This window comes from Moschus berezovskii, chromosome 8, assembly GCF_049115385.1.
Source record: "Moschus berezovskii isolate FMDL1 chromosome 8, NW_MosBer_1.0, whole genome shotgun sequence".
Classification (NCBI taxonomy): Eukaryota; Metazoa; Chordata; class Mammalia; order Artiodactyla; family Moschidae; genus Moschus; species Moschus berezovskii.
The window spans coordinates 69,081,608-69,098,590 of NC_142467.1; the positions used below are offsets into that span (position 1 = coordinate 69,081,608).

General features: G+C 53.4%; 1 protein-coding gene across 1 annotated transcript; it reads left to right on the top strand.

Annotated features, from left to right (window-relative positions):
- The first annotated feature begins 11,537 nt into the window (after positions 1 to 11,537).
- On the top strand, positions 11,538 to 15,872 carry CIMAP1D (CIMAP1 family member D). The gene is made up of 4 exons (XM_055430340.2): positions 11,538 to 11,664; positions 12,528 to 12,635; positions 14,370 to 14,483; positions 15,388 to 15,872. Exons 1-4 carry the CDS (start codon positions 11,538 to 11,540, stop codon positions 15,870 to 15,872), a joined length of 834 nt encoding a protein of 277 aa, XP_055286315.1.
- The last annotated feature ends 1,111 nt before the right edge of the window (positions 15,873 to 16,983 follow it).

A 16,983-nucleotide genomic window follows, 5' to 3' on the forward strand; every position in this document is an offset into this window, starting at 1 on the left:
TGCTCTTTAATATGCTGTCTAGTTTAGTCATAACTTTCCTTCCAAGGAGCAAGTGTCTTTTAATTTCATGGCTGCAGTCACCATCTGCAGTGATTTTGGAGCCCAGAAAAATAAAGTTTGACACTGTTTCCACTGTTTCCCCATCTATTTGCCATGAAGTGATGGGACCGGATGCCATGATCTTAGTTTTCTGAATGTTGAGCTTTAAGCCAACTTTTTCACTCTCCTCTTTCACTTTCATCAAGAGGCTCTTTAGTTCTTTTTCACTTTCTGCCATAAGGGTGGTGTCATCTGCATATCTGAGGTTATTGATATGTCTCCCAGCAGTCTTGATTTCAGCTTGTGCTTCCTCCAGACCAGCGTTTCTCATGATGTACTCTGCATATAATAAGTTAAATAAGCAGGGTGACAGTATACAGCCTTGACATACTCCTTTTCCTATTTCAACCGAATTCCATCACCTCCACTAGTTTTGTTCGTAGTGATGCTTCTTAAGGCCCACCTGACTTCACATTCCAGGATATTTGGCTCTAGGTGAGTGTGAGTGATCACACCTTCATGATTATCTTGGTCCTGAAGATCTTTTTTGTACAGTTCTTCTGTGTGTTCTTGCCACCTCGTCTTAATATCTTCTGCTTCTGTCAGGTCCATACCATTTCTGTCCTTTATTGAGCCCATCTTTGCATGAAATGTTCCCTTGGTATCTCTAATTTTCTTGAAGAGATCTCTAGTCTTTCCCATTCTATTGTTTTCCTCTATTTCTTTGGATTGCTGGGGAAGGCTTTCTTATCTCTCCTTGCTATTCTTTGGAACTCTGCATTCAAATGGGTATATCTTTCCTTTTCTCCTTTGATTTTCACTTCTCTTCTTTTCACAGCTATTTGTAAGGCCTCCTCAGACAGCCATTTTGCTTTTTTGCATTTCTTTTTCTTGGGGATGGTCTTGGTCCCTGTCTCCTGTACAATGTCACAAACCTCCATACTCACCACTTAAAATGTGATTTTTAATTTAAATATTAACCTAAAAACGAGATGTTTGACCTGCTTATCAGAAAAGTGTGCTTGGAGCAACTTGGTTTTATGAATCTACTTTCTCATCTACAATCTCATTTAAGATATTTATTTATTTAGTTATTTTTGGCCACTCCATGCAGCATGCAGGATCTTAGTTCCCTGATCAGATATTGAACATGTGCCCCCTGTGGTAGAAGTGTGGAATATTAACCACTGGACTAGCAGGGCAGTCCCTTATTTATTTTTTTGGCCTCACTGGGGGCTGGGGGTGGGGGAACCGGGTCCCTGGCCTTGCAATGGATCTGGGTCCCTGAGCACAGATTGGAAATGTCTGGGTCCTCCATCGGACCCTTGCCTGAGCCTTGGGATGCCCACTGTTCTAAGGGTTTAGGACAGTGGTTTTCACCAGGTGGACTTTTCTGGGGGCTCAGCTGATAAAGAATCCGCCTGCAACGTGGGAGACCTGGGTTTGATCTCTGGGTTGGGAAGATCCGCTGGAGAAGGAATCAGCTACCCACTCCAGTATTCTGGCCTAGAGAATTCCATAGACTGCATAGTCCATGGGGTCACAGAGTAGGACACGACTGAGTGAATTTCACTCTCACCAGCTAGGGGCACTAGGTGACTCCCGGAATGGAGAGGATGGGGCCGGGTGCCAATCAGTGCTGGGAACATCAGAAGTTGGGAAATCCTGGGTGGGAGGCGGTTGGTGGAGGACTTGGGAGCCTCTGGGTGCCCTGCCTGTAGACGTGGAGGGGTTGGGTTGGGGGTCACCCAGAGCCGACCCTCAGCGCCCAGAGCCGACCCCTCGGGGAAGTCCTCTGCTCCAGGAGCCTGTTTGAAGCCCAGGCTCTCTACCCATGACATGAATGGACCAGGAGGATGCGAGCCTGGCAGCAAGGTCTGGGTGATGGGGGGAGGGGGCTGCAAGTTCAGAGCCCTGTCAAGGTGTGATTAGGGTCGTTCTGCAGGGAGGGTGGGAAACTGGGGTCGCAGGGCTGTGCCCACACACCTGGGTCAGGGCGTATGGAGGGACCAGGATGGGCTTGGGGGTGCTAGGTAAGGAATGGGGCCAACGTCTAGCGTCAAGGCTGACCAGCAGGGGAAGGTCAGGATGGGCAAGAATACTGGAGTCGGTAGCCATCTCCTACTCCCAGGATCTTCTGGACCCGAGAACTGTACCCGCGTCTCCTGGGTCCCCCGCACTGACAGGTGGATTCTTCACCATTGCACCACCTGGGACGCCACTAGTCGCCAAGCATTGTTCTAAGTGCCTGAGAGACAGCAGAGAGCAAAGTGGGCAGACCCTGCCCAGAGGGTCTTCCATTCTAATTGGGGCGGGGAGGGACCAGGAAGTGTAAACATTAAGTATAATAAACAGGCAGCAGTGTGCCCATGGTGGTTCTGGTGGTAAAGAACCTGCTTGCCAATACAGGTAAGAGACTCGGGTTTGACGCCTGGGTCTGGAAGATCCCTTGGAGAAGGGCATGGCAACCCACTCCAGTATTCTTGCCTGGAGAATCCCATGGACAGAGGAGCCTTGGGGACTACAGTTCATGGGGTCACAAAGAGTCAGACACGACTGAAGTGACTTAGTCACTGGAGCACTAGAGTGTGCTTATAAATGTTGAACAGCTAGCACTTTTAAGGCAAAAATCCCTGCTCTGTGGCACATACTAATTCCTGGGGTGTAAATATTCCCTTCATGGGTGCTTTCAAGCTGCCGTCTTGACATCAGCTTGCACATAAAACTTCTGCAAATTTAAGCCAGCTCTCACAAGCCCCAGCCCAGCACTGCGCTGGGGGTCAATGCTATACTATATTCAGTTCAGTTCAGTCACTCAGTCAAGTCCGACTCTTTGTGACCCCATGAACTGCAGCATGCCAGGTCTCCGTGTCCATCACCAACTCCCGGAGTTCACTCAAACTTATGTCCATCGAGTCGGTGATGCCATCCAGCCATCTCATCCTCTCTTGTCCCCTTCTCCTCCTGCCCCCAATCCCACCCAGCATCAGAATCTTTTCCAGTGAGTCAACTCGTCGCATGAGGTGGCCAGAGTATTGGAGTTTCAGTTTTAGCATCAGTCCTTCCAATGAACACCCAGGACTGATTTCCTTTCGAATGGACCGGTTGGATCTCCTTGCAGTCCAAGGGACTCTCAAGAGTCTTCTCCAACACCACAGTTCAAAAGCATCAATTCTTCGGCACTCAGCTTTTTTCACAGTCCAACTCTCACATCCATACATGACCACTGGAAAAACCATAGCCTTGACGAAACAGACCTTTGTTGGCAAAGTAATGTCTCTGCTTTTTAATATGCTGTCTAGGTTGGTCCTTTCCTTTCCTAACTTTCCTTCCAAGGAGTAAGCGTCTTTTAATTTCATGGCTGCAATCACCATCTTCAGTGATTTTGGAGCCCCCCAAAATAAAGTCTGACACTGTTTCCATTGTTTCCCCATCTATTTGCCATGAAGTGATGGGACCGGATGCCATGATCTTAGTTTTCTGAATGTTGAGTTTTAAGCCAACTTTTTCACTCTCCTCTTTCACTTTCATCAAGAGGCTTTTGAGTTCCTTTTCACTTTCTGCCATAAGGGTGGTGTCATCTGCATATCTGAGGTTATTGATATTTCTCCCGGCAATCTTGAGTCCAGCTTGTGCTTCTTCCAGCCCAGCGTTCCTCATGATGTACCCTGCATATAAGTTAAATAAGCAGGGTGACAATATACAGCCTTGACGTACTCCTTTTCCTATTTGGAACCAGTCTGTTGTTCCATGTCCAGTTCTAACTGTTGCTTCCTGACCTGCATATAGGTTTCTCAAGAGACAGGTCAGGTGTTCCGGTATTCCCATCTCTTTCAGAATTTTCCACTGTTTATTGTGATCCACACAGTCAAAGGCTTTGGCATAGTCAATAAAGCAGAAATAGATGTTTTTCTGGAACTCTCTTGCTTTTTCCATGATCCAGTGGATGTTGGCAATTTTATCTCTGGTTCCTCTGCCTCTTCTAAAACCAGCTTGAACATCTGGAAGTTCACGGTTCATGTATTGCTGAAGCCTGACTTGGAGAATTTTGAGTATGACTTTACTAGCGTGTGAGATGAGTGCAATTGTGCAGTAGTTTGAGCATTCTTTGGCATTGCCTTTCTTTGGGATTGGAATGAAGACTGACCTTTTCCAGTCCTGTGGCCACTGCTGAGTTTTCCAAATGTGCTGGCATATTGAGTGCAGCACTTTCATAGCATCATCTTTCAGGATTTGAAATAGCTCAACTGGAATTCCATCACCTCCACTAGCTTTGTTGGTAGTGATGCTTCCTAAGGCCCACTTGACTTCACATTCCAGGATGTCTGGCTCTAGGTGAGTGATCACACCATCGTGATTATCTTGGTCCTGAAGATCTTTTTTGTACAGTTCTTCTGTGTGTTCTTGCCACCTCGTCTTAATATCTTCTGCTTCTGTTAGGTCCATACCATTTCTGTCCTTTATCTAGCCCATCTTTGCATGAAATGTTCCCTTGGTATCTCTAATTTTCTTGAAGAGATCTCTAGTCGTTCTTATTCTGTAGTTTTCCTCTATTTCTTTGTATTGATTGCTTGGGAAGGCTTTCTTATCTCTCCTTACTATTCTTTGGAACTCTGCATTCAGATGCTTATATCTTTCCTTTTCTCCTTTGCTTTTCGCTTCTCTTCTCAGCTATTTGTAAGGCCTCCCCAGACAGCCATTTTGCTTTTTTGCATTTCTTTTCCATGGGGATGGTCTTGGTCCCTGTCTCCTGTACAATGTCACAAACCTCCGTCCAGAGTTCATCAGGCATTCTTATCTATCAGATCTAGACCCTTAAATCTATTTCTCACTTCCACTGTGTAATCATAAGGGATTTGATTTAGGTCATATCTGAATGGTCTAGTGGTTTTCCCCACTTTCTTCAATTTAAGTCTGAATTTGGCAATAAGGAGTTCATGATCTGAGCCACAGTCAGCTCCTGGTCTTGTTTTTGCTAACTGTATAGAGCTTCTCCATCTTTGGCTGCAAAGAATATAATTAATCTGATTTCGGTGTTGACCATCTGGTGATGTCCATGTGTAGAGTCTTCTCTTGTGTTGTTGGAAGAGGGTGTTTGCTATGACCAGTGCGTTCTCTTGGCAAAACTCTATTAGCCTTTGCCCTGCTTCATTCCGTGCTCCAAGGCCAAATTTGCCTGTTACCCAGGTGTTTCTTGACTTCCTACTTTTGCATTCCAGTCCCCTATAATGAAAAGGACATCTTTTTTGGGTGTTAGTTCTAAAAGGTCTTGTAGGTCTTTACAGAACCGTTCAACTTTAGCTTCTTCAGCATTACTGGTTGGGGCATAGACTTGGATTAGTGTGATATTGAATGGTTTGCCTTGGAAACGAACAGAGATCATTCTGTCATTTTTGAGGTTGCTTCCAAGTACTGCATTTCGGACTCTTTTGTTGACCATGATGGCTACTCCATTTCTACTAAGGGATTCCTGCTCACAGTAGTAGATATAATGGTCATCTGAGTTAAATTCACCCATTCCAGTCCATTTTAGTTCACTGATTCCTAGAATGTCTATGTTCACTCTTGCCATCTCCTGTTCGACCACTTCCAATTTGCCCTGATTCATGGACCTAACATTCCAGGTTCCTATGCAATATTGCTCTTTACAACATTGGACCTTGCTTCTATCACCAGTCACATCCACAACTGGGTATTGTTTTTGCTTTGGCTCCATCCCTTCATTCTTCCTGGAGTTATTTCTCCACTGAGCTCCAGTAGCATACTGGGCACCTACTGACCTGGGGAATTCCTCATTCAGTATCCTATCATTTTGCCTTTTGATACTGTTCATGGGGTTCTCAAGGCAAGAATACTGAAGTGGTTTGTCATTCCCTTCTCCAGTCGACCACATTCTGTCAGACCTCTCCACCGTGACCCACCCGTCTTGGGTGGCCCCACACAGCATGGCTTAGTTTCATTGAGTTAGACAGTGCTGTGGTCTGTGTGATCAGATTGACTAGTTTTCTGCGATTATGATTCCAGTGTGTCTGCCCTCTGATGCCCTCTCGCAACACCAACCGTCTTACTTCGGTTGGTGGGTTATGATACTATGTTAGTGGGTGATAAATGCAGTGGGAAGGGCTTCCCAGGTGGCTCAGCAGAAAAGAATTCGCCTGCCAGTGCAGGAACCACAGGAGACCTGGGTTCGATCCTTGGGTGGGGAAGCCTGGAGGAGGAAATGGCAATCCACTCCAGTATTCTTGCTGGGATAATCCCATGGACAGAGGAGCCTGACGGGCTATGTCCATGGAGACTGGGACACATCTGAGTGAGCACACTCACAAAGGCAGTGAGAAAAAGGGGCACTGGCAGCGTGGAGGTCGGGCATATGTAGGGTGACATTGGGTGGGCACATGGGGAGGTTTGAGCAAAGACTTGGGGGAAGGGACGAGAATTAGGAAGCATCTGTGTGGGAAGGGGTGTACCAGGTGGAAGATACAGTATATGCAAAGGCCTTGCAGCTGGAGCTGCCTGGCAAGCTCCTGGAAAGCGAGGAGGCCAGAGGGGCACCCCCTGGGATGGGGAAGGCCATCTAGGGGAGATAGGACCTGGTTGTGGTTAGGTCAGACTTGATGGGCCTCAGGAAAGCCTGCTAGACCCTCTGAGCCCCCCAGTTTGAGCCCTTCTTTCCCCTGAACCTTTTGTCTTTGTTTTTATAACAGGGACTAGGCAGGTGTGCATCTGGGGACCCAGCAGAACAGGAGAACTACTCCCTCCCCACCTGGCAGGGTCCCTGGCAGTCTGAGTGGGGAGCCGGCTCTTTCCTGAATGGAGGCATGAGGGGAGCTGGCAGGTTCGCTGGGTCCTTCTGGAATGGAGGCAGAAGGGGAGCTGGCAGGTTCGCTGGGTCCTTGTCCATCTGAGAAGAACAAGGCTTCCTTGTTAGCATCCCTGCCTCCCTGGAACAAAGGGGCAGGCAGCCACCAAGGCACGTGAGCCTGAGTCAGGCCCTGCTGAGGGACAATTGTGAGAACCCCGGGGAGGTGGGAGGTAAGAGATCGAAGGTTGGAGGGCAGAGGGAGAGTTGACACTGCCTGGGGCAGCGTCCTGAGAATACCTGCCCCTGGCCCTCCCCACCCACTGTGCCAGGGACAGAACAGCAGGCTGGCCTATAATCCAGCTTCTCACTTTCAGCCCCCAGACAGCTTTGGAGATGGTGGGAGGCCTCAGCTCAGCTGTGTCAATAGCCCCCACCCCTTTCTTCTGTGGCTGTCTGTGCCCCAGGACAGGACACACACAGCCTCGCCTCTTCTGTGTGTGTGTGTGTGTGTGTGTGTGTGTGTGTGTGAGAGAGAGAGAGAGAGAGAGAGACGGGAAGGAGTGGGGAGAAAGGACAGGAAACTGCTGAAGAAAGCAGCTGGTCTGAGCTCAGTTCCTTCAGAGATTCCACTCTTGACGCCTCTCTCCTAATGCTGACCGCTCCTCTCCTCTGCTCCAAAGTCTCCAGGGCTCCCACCTCCTCAAGTTCACAGCCAAGGTGTTCCTGCACCCACAGAATCCATGGATGACCAGCAGCCCACCCTGTACAGCTGGTCCACCGTCTGTCCATGTGCATCTCCCGCTGGAGCCCCAAGCCCCTAACTCCAAGATTGAACTCATCATTTAAAGGCTGACCTGGGACTCCCCAGTGGTCCAGTGGTTAAGACTCACTGCTTCCACTGCAGGGGGCAGTGGGTTCAATCCCTAGTTGGGGAACTAACTGACCAAAAAAGAAAATATAATGCCCCATAAATATTTATACAAAATTGGATAAAATAAGTAAAGCCTGCCCCTCCCACCTCTGCTCCCTCCCAGGTACCCGCAGCTCCATCCTTTGAGGTGAGGCAACCAAAGCCCTGGGGTTCTGTAGCTACCTCCCTCCCTCAAATCCTCTTGCAAACCTTGTTGTTTCCAGTTTTAAAGTAGACCCAGAATCCCTGCTTCTCGCCCACTCGTCCATCCCTGCTCAGCTGGCCCCACCACCCCCGGCCCCCAATTCCCCCTCCCATCTTCGCTCCCCACCTTCCCGCCCACCATCGCCCCATCATCTCTCTATCATCCATTACCCCTCCCCCACCCCTCCAAGACACCCCCACCTCCACCCTTTTGTCCCCTCTCCCAGGGTCCCAGCGCTGCCCATGGCCCGTTCTCCCCGAAACCGCCAGAGGGCGCCTGTGAGCAGAGGGCGAGGCGCGTCCCTACTCTGCCCCCTCCATGCCGCCCCCCACACCTTCCCTGCCATGGCAATCGAGCCTTCCGCGTCCCCGGGCCCTCACCTCCTGCCCCAGTCCCTCGCTCATCCTGCCTGCGGCCCCTGCCACCCGCCAGGCGCAGGGCTGTCCCAGGGCCTTTGCGCAGGTGGTGCTCCCGTCAGGTGCCGCCAGGTGCGCCCTCTCACCAGGTCTCCCTGCTGTCTTCCCACCTCCCTCTGGTCTTTGCTCCGGTGACTCCTCCCCACTGAGGCCTCCCAGGCTGCACGCCCACAGCTCTGGCCCCTTCTGACCACCCCCCTCCCACCCCGTTCTTGAGGTGGGGAGGTTGTGTGTTTCGTTCACCCCTGTTTCCCCGGTGCCGGAAACTGCCTGGCGCGCAGCTCTGTCCTGGTGGCATTAGTAGCTGTGATGAGGGCTGTAATCAGAGGATCACTGGCCGTATTTAGGCCTCGGCTCAGCCGGGCAGCCTCACTGGATTCTGCCCGCACCGGGGCCTCGCGGCTGGGCCTGAGCCCCTCTCTCACGCCCAGCTGGGCTTCCGTTTTCAAGTTCTCTGACTTGCCCTCTGCTGCCCATGTCAGTTTGGATTAAAATGAGGCTTGTTCCCGTGTAGACTTTGAGTTGTTCACATCTCAGCCCGCCTGCTGGAGTGAAGATTTCTGGGCTAAAGAGAGAGAAGCCGGCCAGCAGTGGTGGCCAGGCGGGCTGGTGGGGGATGAACTCAAGTGGGGAGGGGCCTGGGCCTGGGGGTCCCCCAAACACCCTGCACAGGCTCAGGCTGCCTGTCCTTCCTATTCACTGCCCCCCGCCCTCCAACTCTGTGTTAGTTCTTGGCTTTTCACAGTCAGAAAGGGGAACGGAGCCCTGGATGGACTCTGAATGTAGGGTCTCGGGTTACCGAGGGGAAATGCAGGTGGTGGGAGCCGAGTCCAGTGTCTCCAGCTCTCTTCACTCCAGGGCTGACTGAGGGAGCCTGGGCTGGGGGCCCAGAAATGGGGAGGGCTGGGTCCTCCCACCCCTGGTCCTGGGCCCCAAGGCTGACCAGTTCCTGGGCTCCTGCACATCTAGCCAGTGTGGGTCCCTGTGAGGCACCCATGGGCAGGAGGAGAGGGAGGTGGGTATTCATCCCCCATCTCCCACTTCTGTCCATGACTCTGCTAAGGAGCACATGGCTCATTGAGTGTTGGGGTGACCGGTGCCTGAGGATGGAGCTGGCTGTGGGCTGATGGGCAGAAGCGAGCATCTCTGGGGAGGGGAGCAGGTGAAGGCCCTGAGGTTCCCATCCAAGAGGCAGGAAGCCGGCTGGTGTGGCCACAGGGTCATGGACGAGGGCTGAGGGCCAGGAGTTTTATCCTGGGAGGGCTTGGGTTTTATCCTTAGGATGAGGGAAATCCAGAGATTCCAGCACACCCGGAAAACTGAGCAGGAATTAGAACCTGGGAGAAGCCCTTGATGCCAAGCTTTGCTCTAAAACCTGAGTCAGAGTTCTGTGCAATCCCTACAACCCCCCACCACCGCCCCCTTCCCCGACTCGCCCTCCCTCCCTCCCCACTCTGTCTCCCTTCCTATGACCAGAGGAGGTCAGAATCCACACCTCTCATGCGATGCTAGGATAATTAAACACTGCAATGCTGGCCCGGGATGCCTGAGTCCCAAGCTAGTAACCTAGTGACTGGGACACTGTAAATGCCTCTGGCTTCACACAGACTCATTTCCCCCAGAGCCTGCAAGTCTGCAGTGCTGCCGGCCTCCTGTCCCGATGTTGTCATTGATTCACCCTGCTTGTTTCTTGTTGATCCTTTTAAAGAATCAGCTTTTTGGTGGTGGTGGTGGTGGGCCTTTGTTAATTCTTTCTGCAGGTTTCTGTTTCATGCATTTCTACTTTGTTTTTAAAATCTCCCTCCATCTACCCACTTATATTCTTATGTTTTTCTAGTTTTTAAAGGTGAAACCTTGGGTCATTGATTTTAAGATCTTCCTTTCTATATTTTTATTTATTTACTTGTCTGTACCGGGTCTTAGTTGTGGCATGTGGAACCTAGTTTCCTGACCAGGGGTCAAACCTGGGCCCCCTGCATTAGGAGTGGGGAGGCTTAGCCACTGGACCACCAGGAAGTCCCAAGATCTTTTCTAACATAGCATTTAAGACTTGTTTTATGACCTTTGACACAGACTATAACATTTTGAATAAAAAGGTTCAAAAATTATAGAATGCCTAAAAATTACATTGTGGAATGAATTGTATGGTATGCGAATGGTCACTCAGAATACCTGTTAACACGTTGCACTGCAAAAGGGTGTGACTACACAGCAGCAAACAAGGATGCTCTGAAGACAAGGAGTGTGAATTCTGCTTGGCCAGGCTTACCTGAGCCCAGTCTCAGAGCCCGACATGGGTTGGGGTTAGGGGAGCCTTCCTGTGTCAGGGACAGAGAGGCTCTGTGTCGCTGGCTTCTGGGAGGAGGGGGCTTCCTGGACAACCATAGCCACCCCTTGGCCCACGAGGCTCCTGTCCCGGACTCAGCTCGACCCCGTCCTATCCTGAAATGCTGCCTTCTCATCATCTCACAGCAGTGACCACTCGTCCTGCTCTGCTGTCTGTTTGCAGAACATGTAACACCTTTTAAGGTATGAAGTGCTCCTTTATACATTTACTGCTTATTTCCTCTTGCCTCATGACATCAGCTCTGGTCTGTCTCTTCCTGTCATGTCCCCCAGCCCAAGCAGAAACTAGTACAGAGTCGGTGTTCAGTGAGAACTTCCTAGATGAGTGAAGGAGGGGAGGAAGGAATGGTTCTTGGCCCAGAGTGGCAATCTTGGACCATGCCTCGACCTCCCCAGATGTAGAAACAGGGTCACGCTGCCCATGACCTCGCCTGTCCCTCCTGCCACCAGGCTGTAGGTGTCCTGTTTGTGGCTCCAGCTCCTGGGAGCCCGCTCTGGCCTGGGCTGCCCAGCTCGGCTGGCTCCCGGGGGACTGGCTCTGCTGACATTGGACTCTTTCCTGGACTGTCCGGCCGCCTGGCTGTCACTCGATCCTGGCCCCACTTCCAGGCCAGCGACCGCCGGCCAGCCTGATCAGGCTAGGGCCCCAGACTCCCTGCCGCGGGACAAGGAGCCATCTGTGCCGTTCTGGATGGTGTGGTTGGCCAGGGCTCTGCCAACCCTGCAGGAACTGCCAGCATCAGGGACAGTGCCGGCACCTGTGGCCCAGAGCTGTGCAGCCAAGGATCAGACACCAGGAGCCAGGACCATCAGCCCACCATGGGGACTCTTACCTGCGACCCGGCTCCACGGCTGACCCCAGCGCCTTTGGGCCGGCGGGCCACTGACTGTCAGATCCCGGAGACCAGCCTGAGGAGGACCTGTGGGGTGGCCACCTTGGATCACGGTAGGTGGGCGAGGGGCCCGTGGAGGTAGGACACTTCCCTGCTCTCATCCCCTCCACCCAGATGGGGTTTGGAACGTGTGGGAGCCCAATTGGAGGCAGGAGCTTCTGGCAAGCCCCTGCATTTCCCAGGAACTCAATTTCCCTTCCTGCAGGATGGGTGTGAACCTGGCATTGTTGTGGGCCCCTGAGTCCAGTATCGGAAAGTCAGGCACTTTTCCTGGTGCTGAGTGTACAGTGGGAACAGAACATCAAAGGTCCTGTGGTGCGGATGGACATTAGGAACAACAGACGAGAAGCCTTTGCAGTGTGTTCACTGCTGACAGCGACCTTGGAGAAAAGGCAGCAAAGAGGCTGGGAGCCTGTGCAGGGGCAGGAAACGAAGAGATCTGTGGAGCAGCTGAGTCTCCTGACTCTGCCATGGACTCTGGGATCTGAGGGCCCGTTCAAGCCACAGTTCTCCATCCCTAACAAGGCAGCTGGAGTCAGACTGTGGGACTGACATTCTCGCATAGGCCACCAAACACTGCAGCTGTGACAGTGTGTCTCCATGTCTGGGGTCAGTTTCCCCACTGGTGACGTGTCTCTGACTCTGTGGTCAGTTCCCCCACTGGTGACCGTGTGTCTCTGAGTCTGGGGTCAGACTTCCCAAGGTGCCCTGGCCCTGCAGCCCCTCCCTCCTATGACTCACAAAGCCCCTGTCACTCCCCACTCCCCCTGCCAGGGGAAGGCAGCCCCTCCTCCCCCACCCATCATGGAGGTTGGCTAGGAGGCCGTGTGGGGGCTCTGGGGCTGGTCCCTGGGTTCCCCCTCCATCTATCAGGGTGAGCAACCCAAGGCCGTTGACCCAAGGATTCTGGTCACAGGCTCTGGGCCAGGCTTGTATGCCCTGCCTTCCACCGTTGGCTACATCAACCACGACTGCACCAGGGTAGCCGGTCCTGCCTACTCACTCTTCCGAAGGCCCAGTGAGGGTAAGGCTGGTGGGGGTGTGGGGGGTGGACCTCCAATCTCCCACTGGAGCACTTCCTACCCCCTTAGATCCAAGCCCTCACTGATCAGGCAGGAAACTGGGAGGGTGCATGGTGTCACCCCTACTGTGTGACCTCAGGGAAGTTGCTGTGCCTTTCTGGTCTGTTTCCTTATGGAAAGGGAGTAGTGGGCGGTGTTCTCCTTGCTGCTTGACTTGGGAAAGCTGTTTCCCATGCTGTAAACAATGAGGGCACAGTCCTTACCAAGTTGTAGTCAAGACTGTATACACCTTGGAAGCCTAGAGAGGTTCATGGAGTGAGAATTAGGTGGTTTCAAAGTGGCTACCACAGCACCTGGCCTCTATCAGTAAAGAAGGGCCCTGAGTGTGGGGGTGGCCTCCAGGCCTCCAACAGTGGGATGGGGGCTCCCGGCCATGGTGTCCCACAGGACACAGGGAGGTGGAAGGCGACCTTTCATGTTTGGGCAGGAAAGGCTGGTGAGACCGCAGGCTGTGGACAGTGTCACTGCTGCCTGCGCCTTCACAGTGATGCCTGTAGGTGACTTCACCCCACATTCTAGAGCGCTCGGGGTCCTGACTGTGCTGGGCTGGGGGCTGGAAGGGCTTTTGCTCTGTGGGGACTTTGATTCGTGTGGACAGAGGCTCCTTTGGAGGGGTGGGGCTCACAACCTCTTCCTAGCCTTCAGAATCAGCATCCACCCCAAACCCAGGAGCCTCTGAGGGGCCCCAGAGGCACATAAGGGAGTTAGCACTGCATCTGTCACTAGGAAGGACTGAGGACTGGGTCTGTGGCCCAGAGCAACCTGGACTTCCAGGCTCTCTTCCCAGTCATAGGAGCCCATCCCGGGACAGAGGGATAGAGACTGGGGAGTTGGGTTACTGGTGGTCAGTGTAGACTTTGCTGAGTGTCCAGAGCACTCTTGGAGGTGGGGGCGTGGGAGCTGGGCCTTGTAGGATGAGTAGGAATTTGGTCCCCCTTGAGAAGAAGGGGACTCCAGGCAGATCTTGCAGCACAGGCAATGGCTTTGAAGTGGGAAACGACACGAGCGGGGCTGTGCCTGTTTGTCAAGACCATGCTTCATGTGTGTGCACCACGCCACATATGCATGTGTACACGTGGTTCTTATACCCAAGGATCCGTGTCAGACCTACTGCTCAGATGCACATGCTTTGATCCCAGAGTGGGCTTCTAAACAGTGGCAGTGGCCATCACAGTTAGGGTCACGAGTATTAAGTGCAGGCACCAGACCACCCTATCCTGAGGATCATCTCCCCTCCCATCTTCGCATCCTGCTGGTGTGAGGAGGACACTGGCCAGCTGGGCCAAGAGCTTCCTCAGGACCATCTCTCAGAGACCCGACTCAAGCCCTGCCCCCCAGGCTGGTCGCATGCTAGCATACCCCAGCTCTGCAGGGCTCTCCTCCGCCCGACGCTTACTCACGGCCTGGTTACTTTAACTCTACACACAATTCTAAGTGTCCCATAGCGGGTCCCCCAAGCTGCTGACAGAGAGGTTGGAGGTTGGGGGTGGGGCACAGCTCTGATTTCAAGCACATAGACAGTCAACACGACCCCATGCCCCAGGTCCGGGCAGTCACTCCTCCATAGGCTGTTTCCTGCCCTTCAGGATGTGGCAGGGGTCTCAGGGTTAATGAGGGCATCGACTGGGGGCGAGGTCACTGAAGCTGCCCTCGAGACCCTGGGCTCTCCCCTCCAGCATCTCCGCAGGAGACCAGCCCTGGACCAGTCTACTTCCTGGACTCAAAAGTCACCCGCTTCGGCCGCAGCTGCACCCCTGCCTACTCCATGCAGGGCCGGGGCAAGTCTCCCGGTGAGTATCTAATTTGAGCTGACCTGGTCCACAGGACCCTGCCCCTTCAGGGTCTGAGTGAATCTTGTGCCTCCCTCCCTTTCTGCCCCACCCCCACCAATTTCTTAGATCCTCAGTGTCTTTGGAATGATGAAATCCAGTGGACTCAGAAGAGGGGTCAGGGACCCTAAGGGAACCTGAACGGGTAAAGTGGGCCAGGCTAATGTGACCCAGTACACATGTGGGCACATGGCTATTCAGCCATCCATCCATCCACCACCCATCTATCCATCCATCCACTCACCCATCCAAACATCCTTTCATCTACCCATCCATCCATCTACCCATCCATCCATCCATCCATCCATCTGTCCACCCACTCACCCAGCCATCCACAGTCTGTTGATTCATCTACAACTCCCTGAATCCATCATCTGCTCATTTACTCATCACCTACTCACTCACTACCCATCCTTCTGTTGACCCATCCACTCAAGCATGCACTAAGCCAACTGCTGAGCATTGAAGTAGATTTGACTCATTCTTGCTTTTTGTAAGACCCCAGCCTGGTGTGGTTAGATCCAGGTGGGGACTTCTCACTTCAGTGTGGCCATGTCTGGAGAGGTGGAGAGACTCACATCAGGGGGAACCTGGAAGGGCTGTGAGGGCTGTCTGTAGGAGTGTGTGGGGAAGGCATGGGGAGAAGGGGATTTTGGGGCTGTCTTGAGATGGAGAAGCAGCTCCTGGGAGGTGGGAATGGGAAACAGGAGGTATGCCCAGCAGAGGGCTGAGCTTGGACAAAGGCTGGAGGCTTGAAAGAAAAAGAGGGCAGTCAGGCTGCTGTGAACTTCATGATGCATATGGCAGAGGAGCCACGCCGGATCTTGGAGGGGGTGAGGACTCTGTCCACTGCCCATTCTTACAGGTCTGGAGCTGACGCCTGGCCCTGGGGCTTACAGCCCAGAGAAGGTGGCCCCCATGCGCCAGCGGACGCCTCCAGCTTTCACCCTGGGCTCCCGCCTACGCCCACGGCCCCTGAACACCTCAGCCCCTGCCCCCAACACCTACACCCTGCCCTCCCTCTGGGGCTCACAGGTCTTCACCAAGCCCAGCAGCCCCAGCTACACCGTGGCTGGCCGCACACCCCCTGCCCGCCCCCCGCAGGACCCCGCGGAGATACCCGGCCCTGGCCAGTATGACAGCCCGGACCCCAATGCCTACCGTCAGCGCCGGCCGGCCTTCACCATGCTGGGGCGGCCCCGAGCCCCACGGCCCCCAGATGAGACACCCGGCCCTGGCAGCCACAGCCCCGAGCAGGTCACTGTGACCAAGACCAGGGCCCCAGCGTTCACCATGGGCATCCGCCACTCCAAGCGGGCTACCACCATGGCTGCAGACACTGCACCCTGATGCCCTCATGACAGGAGGTGACAGGACACCTGGCCCACTCCTGGGTTGAGCCTCAGTCTCCTGTGCTGTGAAGTGGGGGGGGGTAGGCAGGCAGTTGTGGGGGGAGCCTAGGAGAAGCCAGGGTGAGGGGAAGGCACCTCCTTCCTTCCTGTCTTCTGAAAGGTCCAAGGTCCTTTTAGGCCACTGCTTTCTCCAGTCCCGGGGGCTGTGATCCCATGGTCCCCATAGGGTGAGTCTCCTTCCAGAGTCCCAGTTTCTTCTGTCCAGGTCACACCAGGCCAGGCCAGGCCAGGTGGAAAAAGGGACACTCTGGCCTTCCCCAGCCACTGGCCAGAGGCACGGCTTCCTGTGTCCTAGAACTCAGTGTCTGCTTGCAAGGACCTGGGTCCCCAGCATGGCTCGGGTTTCTGCCTCACTTGGGCTCATCCCTGCTACTCATGGAAGGGTTGTTTGGGCCCAGATCCTGCTGGAGGCAGCCCTGCCGCCCTCCCTACCTGCCCCACCCTCTAGCTGCCTGCCAATAAAATTCTGGGGCACTGGCAGCCATCAGCATCATGGTTGCCTATTCACGCCACAGGAAGGAAACCTGAACACTGCTCTCAGATGGCAACCCCTAACTCTGCAGCCCCCTGGGCACCTGGATGGGACTGAAGAAGGGGGTCCAGGACTGGAGGAGACGAGCCGTGGGGCAGGGGCTTTGAGTGGAGGGAGCCAGCCTGGTAGGCTTCTTGGAAGAAGGGACGCCAAAGCTGGGCTTTGAAGGGTGTATAGGAGCTTGATGAAGTTGGACATTTGCCACGGTAGGCACCTGCCGTGTTCCAGGCATTGATGAGGTTGTTTTGCAGCAATTCCGGAGGCAAGTCATGTTTACGGACATTTGTCAGAGGGCATAATGGGTGCTGGTGTCCTTCTGAGGCTTGGATATGAAACCTGCCCCATGGGCTCTGTTCCTGCCACTCTTTTCCACTGACAGAAAAGAAATACGTGGATGAAGTCATGTAACCAAGGCCTTGGGACCATGACACCTTATTAACTGCTGCCTAGAAAGACCCTAACCCAGGATCTTGGTTGGGACAGACTGCACTTTGACTTCCTGGGGGAGATGACCCTC